The sequence below is a fragment of the Euprymna scolopes genome, chromosome 46, assembly GCF_053919585.1.
Source record: "Euprymna scolopes isolate OS-2025 chromosome 46, ASM5391958v1, whole genome shotgun sequence".
Classification (NCBI taxonomy): Eukaryota; Metazoa; Mollusca; class Cephalopoda; order Sepiida; family Sepiolidae; genus Euprymna; species Euprymna scolopes.
The window spans coordinates 84488825-84506337 of record NC_136527.1 but is presented as its reverse complement, the minus strand read 5'-3'; the positions used below and the strand labels follow the sequence as shown (position 1 = coordinate 84506337).

General features: G+C 33.7%; 1 protein-coding gene across 2 annotated transcripts; it reads right to left on the bottom strand.

Annotated features, from left to right (window-relative positions):
* Positions 1–302: 302 nt before the first annotated feature.
* On the bottom strand, positions 303–16838 carry LOC145270833 (uncharacterized). 2 transcript variants are annotated; one of them, XM_080126405.1, is made up of 3 exons: positions 16561–16838; positions 3782–3836; positions 303–2545 (listed from the first exon to the last, which is right to left on the bottom strand). In XM_080126405.1, exon 3 carries the CDS (start codon positions 1822–1824, stop codon positions 628–630), a length of 1197 nt encoding a protein of 398 aa, XP_079982531.1. In that variant the 5' UTR covers positions 1825–2545; positions 3782–3836; positions 16561–16838; the 3' UTR covers positions 303–627. The 2 variants fall into 2 exon arrangements, with proteins under 2 accessions (XP_079982531.1, XP_079982530.1); XM_080126404.1 differs by lacking the exon at positions 3782–3836.
* Between the last annotated feature and the right edge of the window lie 675 nt (positions 16839–17513).

The window sequence follows — 17513 nt, the reverse complement described above, 5'->3', positions numbered from 1 at the left end:
TCACATATTACTGCCGCGTCCACGTATTTTACAAATGAGTTACTCCAACACAATATTTAAATAATTTACTCGATACATTTATACGCAACTTCAAAACTAGAGATATATTCTGGACCTCACTCAGGGACATTCATCGAGTACAAAAAAAACTGGAAACCTGATAAAGACAAATAATTACCCAAGAACATCAAAGAAAAAGTATTGCTCGTTTTAAAAATGGTAGACACATACTGATTAATTACTTGATGACTTTATATTCATTGATTAGTTTGTAATGCAAATATATTAAATCACAAGTAAATTGGTTGCAAAAACATAATATATTATACTTTATTGAACATCATCGTTTAACCAGTAAATGATACGTTACAGTAATTAAATATTTATATCTCTGGATTATGAAAGTTAATATTGAAAGTATTGTATCCAAGAAAATACAAATTCTATTATGAGTCTAATTTGGCTGCTGCACTTCATACACATTTATCTTGCATATGTATATGATTAATGTGATTTGTCTATAATGCGATATGAATGTGATTTGTCTTCGCTAAGTGTTTGCATATGTTGCAACATATTTGCCTCCGCGAAAAAAAATGAAACACTTTCTACCCCAGAATAAGCTTTCTATTTACTATGTGTTCGCATATGTCGCAACAAAGTTTGCTTCCATGTAAAAGAAGAACCACATACTTCACAAGAATGTGGTTTATCTCCTGTGTGTGTTAACATATGTCCCAACAAATGCGACTTCTGTGTAAAAGAAGAACCACATACTTCACATGAATGTGGTTTTTCTCCTGTATGCGTTCGTATATGATTCAACAAGTGTGACTTCAGTGCAAAAGAAGAACCACATACTTTACAAGAATGTGGTTTTTCACCTGTATGTGTTAACATGTGTTGCAACAAATTTGACTTTACTGTAAAAGAAGAACGACACATTTTACAAGAATATGGTTTCTCTCCTGTATGTGTTCGCATATGTTGCAATAGAGTAGACTTCTGTGTATAAGAAGAACCACATACTTCACACGAATATGGTTTTTCTCCTGTATGCATTCGCATATGCCTCGACAAAAGTGACTTCAGTGCAAAAGAAGAACCACATACTTCACAAGAATGTGGTTTGTCTCCAGTATGTGTTCGCATATGTTGCAGTAGATTAGACTTCTGTGTAAAAGCAGAACCACACACTTCACAAGAATGTGGTTTGTCTCCTGTATGTGTCAACATATGTTGCAACAAATGTGATTTCCGTGCAAAAGAAGAACCACATACTTCACACGAATGTGGTTTGTCTCCTGTATGTGTTACCATATGTCGCACCAAATGTGATTTCCGTGTGAAAGAAGAACCACACACTTCACAAGAATGTGGTCTCTCTCCTGTATGTGTTAACATATGTCCCAACAAATGCGCCTTCTGTGTAAAAGAAGAACCACATACTTCACAAGAATGTGGTTTTTCTCCTGTATGTGTTTGTGTATGATTTAATAAAGTGTACTTGTTCGTAAAAGAAGAACCACATACTTCACAAGAATGTGATTTCTCTCCCGTATGTGCTAACATATGTCGCAACAAAGATGATTTCTGTGCAAAAGAAGAACCACATACTTCACAAGAATGTGGTTTCTCTCCCGTATGTGTAAACATATGTCGCAACAAAGATGACTTCTGTGTAAAAGAATCACCACATACTTCACAAGAATGTCGCTTATCTCCTGTATGTGTAAACCTATGTTGCAACAAATGTGACTTCTGTGAAAAAGAAGAACCACATATTTCACAAGAATGTGGTTTGTCTCCCATGTGTGTTTGCATATGTTGCAATAAAAGTGACTTATTTGTAAAACGGGAACAACATACTTTACAAGAATATAGTTTGTTTTACATATTACTTTGCATGTAGTCAAACAAACTTTCTTTCAATGAGAAACAAACACAATGTAATCAAATTATTAGTCTTCGAATGTTCCACAATAAAAATGACTTCTCACTAATAAAAACTACCTATATTTATAAAAGGATTTTTTCTTTTCCCTTTGTTTCTATTTTACCGTGCCGTTGTGATTTTTGCAGAAATATTTTTCTGGTTTTGCTTTAGACTTCAAGTTTTCTTTTTGATAGACATATGATTTTTTGCATAATTATTTTCCATGCATTTTTAGTTTATTGATAGTGCTTTCAGCTAGACGAGTGTTTCTTATGAAAGTTTGGCGAGGGGGACCATAGATTGAAGCTCAGTCAAACACTTTCCATGAAAATAACGATAGAGCAGAGGCAAAATCGCAACATCTTATACATTGATGGTAATGTTATATGTAAAAGAATGCATACACGTAAGAAGAACAATGTTTTGAACTTCTTTGCATCAAATTTGATGTCACGTGTTTCACAAGTCTATGATTTCTTTGCTTTCTGATATTTTAACGAATTTTATATGTGGATATTTCCAAATATGGTATGAGTTTCTTATATCATCAACGGAAAATGAGGATCCATTCTAATCAATATATTTGATTTCTGTCGATTGCTGCAAACTCTGAAAATATAAAAAAAATCATGTGATAATATTTCACTTTCCAACGTATTCTTATTAAAAAGTCAACAAATTCGTTACTGTTGAAAAACAAAATATAATTAGTATTTTTTCATGTAAAACAAGTATAAAATATAATCAGTACATTTTCATGTAAAACAAGTATAGAATATAATTAATACTTTTCCATGTGAAACAAGTATAAAATATAATTATTACAATTTCATGTAAAACAAGTATAAAATATAATTAGTACTTTTTCATGTAAAACAAGTATAAAATATAATTAGTACTTTTTCATGTAAAACAAGTATAAAATATAATTATTACATTTTCATGTAAAACAAGTATAAAATATAATTTATTACTTTTTCATACAAAACAAGTATAAATATAATTATTACTTTTTCATGTAAAACAAGTATAAAATATAATTAGTACATTTTCATGTAAAACAAGTATAAATATAATTATTACTTTTTCATGTAAAACAAGTATAAAATATAATTAGTACTTTTTCATGTAAAACAAGTATAAAATATAATTTATTACTTTTTCATACAAAACAAGTATAAATATAATTAGTACATTTTCATGTGAAACAAGCATAAAATATAATCAATACTTTTTCATGTAAAACAAGTATAAAATATAATTATTACATTTTCATCTCAAGGGTCTATCCTGGGACCTTTATTATTCCTGATATTCATCAGCATATATATCCATCTCACAGACAATTTTGTCAGGGAAGTCATTAATGAATATTAGGAATAACACATTAATAATAAACTTTATATATAACCTTAATTTAAACAATGGGATCATTTTTTTCTTTTCTTTTTCTTTTTGCTCAGTATACACCTCCAAACACCCGGGCAACGCCGGGCCGAAATGCTAGTACTATTATAAATATACACTCTACAAAAATATTGAGCCTTCTAAAAGTATTAAAAATCAAGCATAAATATTCATATTCACAGAACATTTATAGGTTAGATTGAAAGTTATTACTCGGTAATAAATTTGGTTATCATCCAATCTGATAGAGTTTCAAAAATATTGTCTCTGACGAGATCATCAGGTCAAGTCAAAACTTGATATGTCAACATAAGCAAAAACAATTTGATTAAAAAATTCTTCTGAAGGATATCAGGGGGTAAAGGGGGGGGTTGTACGAAGCTAAAGAAACAGCATGAAGGCTGAATATTGATGATCAAGTAAACAAACATTTATTACCATCAAAGATCACAAGCCAAACTTCAAACACAAAACTCAACCCAGACTGCTGAACCTAAATAAAAGCAAGAGCAAAAAAATATATCAGCAATATATTACTAGATAAAACTAGATACAAACAAAAAACAGAGAAGCATTAGTTCTAAGCCCGGGGAAAACACTTTCCTGTATTGACAGGGTCCAAAATCATTAGCATATTTTTTCTTATTTTTCATTTGGATTTTTAGACAAAATCGACGTTTAAATAGATAAAAATTATATTATCACTTCAACAATGTTGAATGCTTATCTAAATTATTCTATGATAGGTTTTTAATGATTGGGAGTTCTGGAAATGGGAAGCATAAGACGTATATCAGATCCCGATTCAAATCCAAAGCAGCATTCATCCTAGGTGGATTGAAACGGCTTCCTCAAAGGGAAGATTTGTGTGGAAACATTACATTCACAAGCGAGCTCCAGTCGATTTTATATATCTGTATGGAGGAGATAATAACATTAGGTTAATGAAGTTCTTGCAGGAAGGTTTCAATGTCCTTCTACATACAGCGCCTGGTATTCCCAAACGATCACCTATCTGGTACTAACTAAGTCCGACATCACTTAACTTCGTCTATCAAACGAGAACTGGTGTGCCAACAAGATTCTGCCATCTACAGTAATAGTAGCGTTTTAAGGCTTATATGGTTTTCTTGGGTTCTTCATTTTTGTATTTATTAGTTCTATTTAAATTACCTTTGATATCTGTCGTATACGCGTTACAGTCATATATCATTATGGTCAGAAATTATGTAATGTTATTTACGCCACACATACTTTTTTCTTTTATATGAGCAAGTCCTTTGGAGAGTATAAACTTTTTATTGTTGCAACGACTCCCCCATGCACAAGATATGACCTCTTCCAAACTTTATAAAGTAACTGAGAGTTATGCCTCTCAGAGTGGTCCGTGTATTTTTGTAGTCCACCATTTATTCAGTTTAATTTTTTTTTTTTTTTATGTATAGATTATTCGGACTTTGGATGTTAGTTCGACTAATTCAAACAATAATGAAATGTTCTGTCTTAAAAAATAAATCTGATTTGGTATTTTAAAAAAAACCATTGAACAATCAATCACTTAAAATTACACTTATATTGTTTGTCTGGTTCTTTCCTGCCACGGTACGCTTATCTCTTCTTCTCTTCTCTATATAAATAAAATGAACTCATTTTTCCCCGTCGGATTTTGACCTTAATAGGATTAAAAATCAAGATATTTCATGCAAATATAATATGCACAAACGGCAGAACAATATCTGAGGTGTATTATAGGCTTATTATTTCTCAAATTCCTCGATAATCTTAGATTTCTATACTTTTTCTGCTGAGAAATCACGGCCAAAATCGGTTAAGATCAATGGAAGTGGTAAAATATTTTCTCTCTAATAAATTCCTCCTCCCCCTGCCACCACTTAACACCGTTTGGGGATCGTTCACAAGGAACAGTTGAGAAGAGAACACCGGTTTGGCTTCGTAGTTCTTTCATGTGAAGTTATTTAAAATCACTAAACTAAGCTGCAGTGCTCTGTGGCGTAGTGGTTAGCGTGCTGGACAATTAACATTATATTTTCATGTTCGTGCCGACCTACCGTAGTCGTTTTTTTTTTTTTTTTCCTAAACAACTGGAATGGACTTTTCTTGGTGGCCGGACTGTTAATGTTGCAGATGTTTTTTTTTTTCACACTTTATTTTCCTACTTTTACTCATGACTCCGGGTTTGATCCTTCCTACTTACCTACCATAACATTTTTTAAAACTCCCCCCCGTCCCGGAAACAAACACTCGGGCAACGCCGGGTACCCCCGCTAGTTTGAAAATAAATTTGCATTATCACAATAGTTGCTTGCCATTGATTTATCGTTGGCAGTGGCCATTGATCTTTACTGGAATTTAGTGACAATAAGCCGCCCCCAGATCCCAGTTCTCTTCGCATTTATACAGTGGAGGTCTGGTCGGTACTCATTCTTGGTCTTTATTTCCTACTTGATTACTTGCCTATTTGGTTTCACTCTTTTTTGACGGGGAACAATGATGTCGTAATGGGGGGATGGGTGTTGAATTAGAGAACTTACAGCTATCGTTCTTGGTTCCATGTAGTGCTTCATATTTTGTCTCTGTAGCAGTTTGTCTGGTCTACGCTTTTGGTTCGTCTGTGTTAGTCTCCATATTCAAAGGTTTCCTTAATATTTCAGCTGTTTTCATGATTGTTGTTCATTGTATTTTTCAAGTCATTCCTCTGATTCCAATTTCTCCCATTTTATTTCAAAGTTTTTCAGGATTGTTTCTAGTGCTCCTACTATTATAGGCATTATTTTGATTTTTTTCATCTTCCATATCCCTTTCAGCTCTCTGGCTAGATCTGTGTATTCGCTCCGTTTCTCCTTTTCTTTGATATTCACCCAGTGGTCATCTAAAACAGCAAAGTCTACGATTTGACAGGATTTTTGTTTCTTGTTAATTATTACGATATCTGGTATTATTATTATTATCTTATTATTATATATTAAAATGATAGCATTTGTGTTATTTTCTGTGTCACGCTTACATCCGGGTATCTGTTGCTTAATTGTTACAGACTTCCGTTTCTTGTAATAAATAATTTTACCAAGAAATCTTCATAAGTTTTGGTTTCGGTTTTGAGTATAGCAGATAGCACTCTGGTAATGTATTTTTTATAAATAATTTTATCAAGTATTCTTCATAAGTTTTGGTTTCATAATCGATTATAGTTGAAGGAACTCAAGCTATTTATATATATGTATATATAAAATATATTTTAGTAATCAACATACAGTCCTGATTCGTTGTTTTACAACTCATCAGTGCCGCTAGACTAATACCTATCCCAAGCCGAGGATCGAACCTAGAACCGTCGTGATGACAGTCGGCAGTTCTACCCCGACTACGGAAGCGGTGGTCGTAATTAATCAGTCCGAATGTCTATTTAAATAAACATCCGTCCGCCACTTGTAAAGTGCTCAAACGTTGTTTGTAAACAAACCACGAGCTTTGCATTTTTTCAGCTAAATTAAGTAGCGAGTAAGATTATTTACGATAGTGCTCAACCCAAGAGGGGGGGGGTTATAAAATATATTTTAGTCATCGACATACAGTCCTGTTTCGTTGTTTCACAACTCATCAGTGCCGCTAGACTAACACGTATCCCAAGCCGAGGATCGAACCTAGAACCGTCGTGATGACAGTCGCATTCCTAAGTTTTAGTTTCAGTTTCGATTCAAGCTGATGCACCCAAGTCCTATAGGTATATCTTTTATTTTTGAAATCGCAACTTTATAATATATAAAATCGATAGAACATTAACTCTATAATAGTATATAAAAAAATCTACAAGCATAAAAATATCCTATTTAAGCATTAATTTCGACCGGGCTATACTTTTGCAGTTTTAATAAAAGAGCTACAATCTTTTTGTCAAGATCAAAGTGTAGTATCTGTTATTCAGATACGGCACTTCCATTTCTCGTTCTCTTTCAATGGAGGAGAAATCCCCCACGACTGAGACAATTTCTATTTTTGTACAATAATATCAGAACACTTCAATTTATGCTGACCATAAACAGTCATATCAGAACATTTCCGGTTATGCTAAACATCTACAGAATGCCAACATCAATATATTACATATTAATAAGTCTCCTGTGGAATTTTCACACGTCCCACTTGTTATTATTGATGTTTTGCTATAATTTTATGGCAATTAGTTTCGCTGGTTGTGCATTTTATAAAATAATAAAAGTCTATGTTTTTTGTATGCAAATATTGATCGAGCCGTAATTCAGCATTCACTTGGCTTTCCCTAGAACATGACGTCAACAATTGGATAATCCTGAACGTTGCCAATGAAATAATAACAATGCTATGTAAATGAAAAAAGTAAAATTTTAAATGTATTAACATTAACAGAAAAAAGCAAAAAAAAAAATTTTTTACTATTATTACTATTATTATTATGATAATAATAAAGGTGCTTGTGCAGTGTACGCATGTGTATTTTAAATATTATTTCCAATTTAATTTTTTGGTTTGTATTATTGTACACATAGATTCGAAAAAGTCGTCAAAAACAAATATATAACAAATAAATGTTATCAAAGGCAAGATAAATTACTTTTCTACCAAACTGGATATGCTTTTAGGGGTTTCTATTACTATACACATAGATTCGAAAAGGTGCTCACAATCAAATATATACCAAATAAATGGTATCGAAGGCAAGATAAATTACTCTTCTACCTATCTTGAATGGTTTTTAGTGGTTTTATTCACTTTCAAATGTGTAATCGCTTCGAAAATCATACAATGTTTATCGATATATTTACGATACTTTATTTTCATCAAAAAAGCAAAAATAAATTCATGCATTCTTTTTTACTACTGAAAACCATAAGTTTAGTAAACATATTTTTTGTTTAACCAAAATAATAAGCGAAATAATACATTTCCACTGTAAATAAAAATAATGAGTTCCTTATCTGATAAATGCTGTAAATTTCATTTAAATTAGTTAATTTCCTGAGTTTTGGTGAATTTTTAAGGGAGGGGGTCACCTCCTTTGCGGTCACCCAGACCGCACCCCCTTTGATATGACAATATATATATATATATATATATATATATATGAGAAAAAAGGCAACAACAATATTTTTACTATATATACATACTCTGGTCAGCTTTTTAAATTCACCCCCCCAAGCAAAACTCAATCATGTTAACTTCCAGCTAAAGTAGTCTCCACACTCTTTACTAGGGCTAGGGAACAAATACTATTAGGCCATATAAATGTTCCGAATTTAGCACAAACGTGGATTTATTTTTACTTTAGTAGTGAGAAGAACTTTATTTAAGTAATATACTTAATATCTACAATTACCCTATGCTCGCTTGTACTAATAAAGAGGTCTCGCTGATATCTCTACCAAACCACTGGATATGGCCTTTAACTGTTACTATAATTGTAACTGAAATCTACAGATATATTAGCTGCGGCTCTAGGACCTATCTTCTGAATAGATACGTTGTCTTATCCCCAACCCAACCTTAATGACTGCCTAAAAATATGAATTCCGAATCACGTCGAAATAATTTGTTTCTCTTTACCTCCAAGACGTCTGCCTATGTCTAACCTGCATGCAAAATAGGGGAAAAGAAAGGTAGATTCTATTTTCTCCCAAACTAAAACAATACTGTAAACTCTAAATCCAAATGAAACTTTACTGTATTCTGTAAGTAAATAACCCTGACCCTTGAAAGCTAACAATCTGCCCCCCACTAGCTGCGACTAAACCCTACATTTTACACACGCCATAATAGTGGAATCCTTAACCTCAAGTTCCTAACTTCCAGAAACTACCCGCCAAACGGTCTTCACTAAACATCTATACATTTCTACCCTTGACATACATTAGAGGTCACTCCTATCCAATTAGGTACTTACCAGCCAAGTATGCACTCGGATGCAAACCAATCTTCATTACATAGCAATTGCCTCTTCCTAGACGCCTCTGCAACAAACAACACTAAACCAAGCCGATACTCACTGCCATGCAAAACTCGCTATGATTCTTAAATGAAAACTGAAACTATCTCCCCCTGAATAGTGGAAACACTGACAACTCCTATTTGCATCTACTGAAAACTCGCCCAAATATATATTACTTAATTATACATACGAAATACACCATAACCTAAAATGTACCTCCAGTTACACCTTGGGTGTACTTCACCTACACCCTAACCTCCGTAAACCTAAATATACAGTGACTGGGCAAAATTTCTTAGCTCCATTCCTAATACCTACTCAAACTATTACGTTATCCAGAACCCAAACTAACAAAAGTTATAAAATAAAAACAAAACACCTAAGGTAAATGTCCTAATCCGCACTAACGCTTCTCTAACAAGCCTCCCCTCAAAACTACTCCTACTGCATGCCCATAAATAACTTTGAAGAGTGTAACTATTCATTAGGTATATAACCTCTACAAACTAACCCTGTAACATTAACAAACAAGCCTCCCCACAAAACCGCTTCCACTGCATGCCCCTAAATCTCTTTGAGGAGTGTAACTATTCATTGATAAATAACCTTTACAAGCTAACCCTGTAACACCAACTAACCACGTGGGGTCGCAGAAATACCTGGATTAGGACCCAGGCACGGAGCAAACCCTCTCAGGGCTGATGGACCCAGTAGATCTTCCCAGATCACCGTCTAGGAGAAGGAAAACTCTGAAACTAAACCAAAGGGGAGGGAGGCCTCTCCAGTCTTGGATGACAACCTTCCTAGAGCTGGTGACTCAAACAAATTACCGGTCTGCAAATCTAAATTGCTTAAGGAGTAGATAGGCCCTGTCTATCGCCGGCTTCCATACTCCTTCTTTGCCTATTAGTCAGGCGCAGAGACACTATCACAGGTGAATCAACAAAACACTTAGTGGTAGATCTTGTTTCTTGTCTAGGGCATTACCGTTCCCCCACTCCCGACACATCCCACCCCTCATAACTGGGCACTTGGGAGTGCTTGAGTACCACGCATGCCTGTGCAATTAGATTGGGGTGATCTTCTTCTGATGGGCTGAGGGTACCAGATTGACAGTTCCTGGCTGCTGTTTCCGACTGGTAGTACAGGAGCCCTAACTCTTTGGTAGCGCTTAGAGCGGCTGCTCCATCAACAGTTGTATAATATCGGGTTGTTTGTAGTGCCATGTCGCGCATGGAAAGGGACCCTGCACTCATCCCCAATGGGCTTTCCCGAGGCCACAGTCCTAGTTGAAGAAAGGTCAGCCAATTGGTCTACTTGTGTTGCATGTCTGATATCCTGCATAACCTCTTGTTCAGCTCCCCCTCACCTTACTGACACTCTTTAAAAACGTGATGCCACTAAAATCTAAAAAATAAGCTTAAACCAGGCCTAGGGACAAACAAATTCAACTTGCCTTCTCCCTTGAGGCTTGTATTCACTAACATCCGTGGGCTTAGAACTAATTTAGCTGATGTTGAAGCATTTCTCCTAACAAATACCCCGAATATCTTAGCACTAAGTGAGACTAACCTACACTCCTCCATCCCCTCTAACTACTTTAACATGCCTGGCTATCTCCCACTCTGCCGTAAGGACTCTGACAGACATATGCACGGACTTGGAGTCTACATTCGTAATACCCTCCCCCTGACTAGAGAAACAAACCTAGAAACAGACGATCAAGCCTTTATGTGCTGTAGACTAAACATACAACGCAACATTAGCTACTTTTATTTTCTCTACCGCTCTCCATCGACCCAGGACTGCACCATAATAAACAAAGTCTCCGACAGTATAGACATAGCACTCTCCCTTGACAATAGCGCCCAAGTCCATGTATTTGACGACTTTAATGTTCACCACAAAAACTGGCTTGGATTCTCTACTCACACAGATGCAGCGGGCAGCACAACACATAGTTTTGCTATATCTCACTCCCTATCACAAATGGTTAAGTTTCCAACCCGTTTCCCTGACCAGCAAGAACAACAAGCATCACTTCTAGATCTGTTTCTGACTACAGTTCCCGAGGATTGTACAACAAATGCTAACAGCCCACTCGGGACTGCTGACCATGCAGTGATAATGGTAGAAATCGCCCTAAATTCTAGACCCAAAACTGAAGAGCCAGTGCTCAAAACAACGAGATATTTTAAAAAGGCTGACTGGGAAGCCATCAGAGATCTTATCAGTGATGCCCCATGGGGAAATATTTTTTCTCTTCCTGCCGAACAGTGCGCAAATGAGACCACTGAATGGTTCAAAACAGCAATGGAAGCACATGTTCCTGTGCGGAAATTTTATAGCAAGCCCCACTCTCCCCAATGGTTTACTTCGACTTGCGCAACTGCCATTGTTCAAAGGCAGCATGCATACCGCAGACTTAACTGACATAAGTCCAATTCAAACAAACAGAAGTACATAGAAGCGAGAAATAACGTTAAGAAAGAAATAGCGACAGCTAAGAGAGAATTTACTGAAACCACTAAAAAACACATCGAAGCACAAAAACTAGGAACTCGTGACTTCTGGAAAATCTACAACAGTGTAGTAAATAATGGGCAATCAACAATTCCCCCACTAACCAACAATCACGAGGTTGTTTGCTCAGCAACCGACAAAGCTAATATGCTAGCCAGCCGGTTTGCCTCGAACTCCACACTGGACCCTACCAACCACCCCCTGCCTGACTTTCCTTTGCAGACAGATGCCACGCTAGACGATCTAAAAATCACCCCTGCTCAGGTACATGCTATCATAATAAATCTTGACACTTCCAAAGCATACGGACCTGATCTCATCCCAGCTGTGCTATTAAAAAAGTGCTCAGCCGAAGTAGCTCCAGTTCTCTCCAAACTCTTCAACAAATGCCTTAATAAATCATGCTTTCCGGGCTGTTGGAAAACCGCTTCTGTGGTACCAATAATCAAGAATTCTGGCGAAAGTCCTGACCCATCAAATTATCGCCCCATTAGCCTCCTCCCACTTTTCGCCAAAATATTTGAGACCATAATTAACCTTGCTCTAGTCCGGCACATTACAGACGCTAAACTTCTGACTGACCAACAATATGGATTTAGACAAGCCCGTTCCACAGCTGACATTCTCACTGTAATCTCTGAACGTATATACCATTCACTGGATAAAGCGGGGGAGGGCAGAGCGGTAGCTCTAGATATATCTAAGGCTTTTGACAGGGTATGGCACAAGGGTCTCCTCAGGAAAATTAAATCATACGGTATCACTGGTAGAATACTAAGCATAAGTGAATCCTTCTTAGACAAGAGAAAAATCCAGGTTGTCCTCGACGGTCGAACATCTACAGTGTGATATAAATGCGGGAGTGCCTCAGGGGTCAATTCTTGGACCTCTATTGTTCCTAATATTTATTAATGACCTCCCTGACAAAACTGCCTCTGAGATGGGTATATATGCTGATGACACTACACTCTATAAAAGGCATGACAGGAAAACAAATGAACATATATCTAAAGAAATGGCAGAAACACTAGAGGATGACCTCCAATCTGTAGTGGAATGGGGACATAAATGGATGGTCACATTCAATGCTGCCAAAACCAAACTGGTTTCCTTCAATAACTACAAGAAACCTTCTCTGCCACCAATAGCAATGGCCAGTGACTCCCTGTCTGAGAGTACATCTTTCAAACTGCTTGGCCTAACGTTCACAGGAAACATGAGCTGGAACAATTATATTGAAAACATTGCCAGGGCCGCTGCAAAAAAGGTAGGCTCTCTCTACCGTGCTAGAAAACTACTGACACCTGAAAGTATCCTGTATCTCTATAAGGCCACCATTTGCCCATGTATGGAGTATTATTGTCATATTTGGGCTGGTGCATCGGCTACCAGTCTCTCGCTCCTAGACAAGGTTAAAAAAAGAGTCGCCAATCTGATAGGCCCTGAACTGGCATCTAAGCTTCAGCCTCTGTCCCATCGACGAAACGTTGCATCCCTCTGCTTGTTCTACACATATTTTAATGGTGAGTGCTCTGACGAACTGCAGACACTTGTGCCCCCACATCGCAGACACCCTCGACAAACCCGACAGGCAGCTAAATCCCACCCCCACACAGTTGAGATCCCTAGATGCAAAAGATCCTTCTACTCCAGGGGTTTCTTCCCCAGAACCGCTAAACTCTGGAATTCTATTCTAGGATCATGCTTCCCTAACTGTACCAACATGCAGAACTTCAAGTGCAACGTGAACCGACATCTTGCTGCCCAAATCCCTACATAGTAGTTGCTGACCCTGGTAGTAGCCCCCTACACCTGAGTGGCAATGTGCCTTGTTTGGGGTGAAAATGTAATAAAATATATATATATATATATATATATATATATATATATATATATATATATATCTTGCTGCCCAAATCCCTACATAGTGCCCCCGTAGTTGCCGACCCTGATAGTAGCCCCCTACACCTGAGTGGCAATGTGCCTTGTTTGGGGTGAAAATGTAATAATATATATATATATATATATATATATATATATATATATATATATATATATATATATGAATGAGAAAAAAAGGCAACAACAATATTTTTACTATATATATATATATATATATATATATATATATATATATATATATGAGAAAAAAAAACAAATATAGTAAAAATATTGTTGTTGGCTTTTTTAAATGTTAAAATTTAAATTCATATTAATTTTAAATTTGAGAACATTTTTTACTCGTACATTCTATTCTTTTAAAAAGGACACCTCAACTTATTAATAATAATGGTATTATTTAGAAAGCTATTCTTAACATGAAAAATGGGGTCCTAACTAATTTGTAATTTCACCTAACAATTTAAAAAAATTAAATGGGTATATTAGACAAAAAAAACGAAAAAGTGGTTAAAAATCAAACATATAACAAATGATTGTTATAAAAGACAATAGCAGTAACTCTTCTACCTACTTAGATCATCATGTTTTGTATTTTAACTTATTTTGAAGCGTTTATTTACTTTATAAAAAAATCGTACGTAGTCTCATGTTAGAATTAGAAAAGTTGGCTGATATAAAACAGCCATCTAGGATGTCGAGATAATCATTTAAAAATCAATAATTAAACAAAATACTAGTAGGAAACCACTAAAAAAATGCCACGATAACTTTTTTACTTTTGTTTATTATTTGTTACGTGCAAGTACAGAATAGTTAACAACACATAGGATATGTAATCCCCATCAAAAAATAAAAAAAACCTAAGAAAACATAACCTTATATTAGTTCTATTCGCTTCAAACAAAAAATTTCCATATACTGGTTATTAAGTGGGTGTACATTTTAAAAAGCCATTCTTAACATGGGGAGGGTGTTTTGTACCTATTCTATACTTTAACCTTACAATTGAATAAAAAACATTTTACATGGTACTAGTGCAGTTATTGATCCGTACTGAAATAATGTTATTATTTAAAAAGCCATTCTTAACATGGGGAGGGTGTTTTGTACCTATTCTATACTTTAACCTTACAATTGAATAAAAAACATTTTACATGGTACTAGTGCAGTTATTGATCCGTACTGAAATAATGTTATTATTTAAAAAGCCATTCTTAACATGGGGAGGGTGTTTTGTACCTATCCTATACTCTAACCTTACAATTGAATAAAAACATTTTACATGGTACTAGTGCAGTTATTGATCCGTACTGAAATAATGTTATTATTCAAAAAGCCATTTTTAACATGGGAGAGCGGAGGGTGTTTTGTACCTATTCTGTACTTTAACCTTACAATTGAATAAAAAAACATAACTTTAATCAAATTTTGAAATACGATTTAAAAATAGCGCGGATCAGTAAGTGCACTAGCACCTTTAACATTAAACTTAAATATTTATAATTTCATTATTTTTGTAGATATTTTAAAAGCTGTTAAAACGTAGTTGCCAAAATAAAGTCAACTTTTTTCAAAGAAATAATGTTTATTTTATGTAAATTTTATAAAAGAAAATGATCCCCATTCTAAAATTTTAAATATTGGAGAAAACATAAAAAATCGAAAGGAATTCTTCAGCAAAATAATAGGCAATGTGTGTATATATATATATATACACACACATATGTATATCCAGTTGAGATATATATATATATATATACACACACATATGTATATCCAGTTGATATATATATATACACACACATATGTATATCCAGTTCATATATATATATATATATATATATATATATATATATATATACGCACACATATATGTATATACACACACACACACATATATATACACGCATATATATATATATATACACAAACACACACACACACATATATATATACACACACACACACATATATATATACACACATGTGTATATATATATATATTACCTATTATTTCTTGTTTAAGATAGATTCGATAGATCGATTTTTTTAAAAAATATGTCGTTTTAAGCAAAAACATTATTACGTACTTTACTAAAATATCGAAAATAGTAATATTTTAATAAATTACGAAAATTTAACAAGTGAAAATTATTTATAGGTAAAAGGGTAAAAAGAAAAATCGGTATTTTTTTACTGGAAGTTTGTATAGAACAAAATAATTTTTTTGTAGATTTCGGTGTGCTTTCAAAGAATATGGGGCACTAGTGCACTTATTGATCCGTGCTGAAATAATAACGTTATTATTTTAAAAAGTAATTTTTAACATAGGAAGGAGAGGGTGTTTTGTATCTATTCTGTACTTTAACCTTACAACTGAATTAAAAAAGACATATCATAAACCTTTATTTAAACTTGGTAGTACGACTTTTAAAAAATAGCACGGATGATCAGTAAGTGCACTAGCACCGGTAAAATTAACTTTTTCGAAAACTTGGGTAAAATCGCATTCTTCTAGAGTAGACAATGAAGATTTGACACACTCGGAACGCAAAGTTTAGATTAAACCAACATTCGTAGTCTATAGTGATATTTTTATTATTATTATTATTATTATTATTATTATTATAGTGATAGACTTTTCTTTTTACTAAAAGTACAATAGCAATTGTTCAACTCAATGAGTTTTCATAATTTTTCATATTTTTAATTGGATTGCAATAAAAAATAAATTTTTATAATGTTTAAAATTATTTTAAAACTTATTGAATTTTTTAATTTTTAAAAAGTAAAATATAAAAAAAAAACTTACCTTTCTTTCCAGGAATTCTATAAATAAATAAAAACATCAGGATGAATTCGTTTTTTTCTTTTGTGTTCAAAACAGAAAATTTGTTTTGTTTGTTGTGATTTCTACAACAAATTGATACAACTTTTGTTTTGTGTGTTCAATTCATTAAGAAATAAAATATATGAAAATATAAAAGAATCAAAATTAAAAGATGAAAAACACGATTTAAACGTGAAATTATTTAAAAAGAAAATCAACTGCTAAAGAAGAATAGATTTAAGTCACCGTAAAACGGTGTAATCATTATTTCGTTCCTTGTGTAAAAATGTCCGTTTATTAGTTAAGTATGCCGAATTGTTTTTCTATCAAGTTGAGATTATTTTTATCAATACTTAAGGTTTGTTACAATTCTTTTTGTAATTATTTTTAATACTGTTTATTAAAAAATTAAAAATTTGAAGATTTATCTTGTAAAATTCATCTTTTTTAAATACAATTTATTTGTCAATACTTAAGGTTAATTTCAATTTATTTTGTAAAATTAATTTTTCATTATACAATTTATTAAAAAATATATGAAGATATTTATTTTGTAAAATTCATTTTTATATACAATTTATTAAAATTTTTTAAAAAATATGAAGATACAAAAACCAAGTTTGTTTACTAAGATTGAACATTGCAGTTTAAGTTTATGGAGAAAAAAATGGGACATAAGTCGTATGACACCGGTAACAAGAATGCCACTTTATTGTATAGTGAAATTGGCATAATTTTCTTTTTTTTTTAATAAAATGAAATATTGAAATTGACAATATTAGAAAACAATATTTTTTTGTTAATTGTTTTTTTTTTTTTAATACAGGATTAAAAAAAAAATGATTTTTAGCAGTTTAGATCTTTTAGATTGAATCACTTCCGGTAATTTTATAAATAGAATGATAGGTACCTCCAACGCGCGCCACAGTCTCACC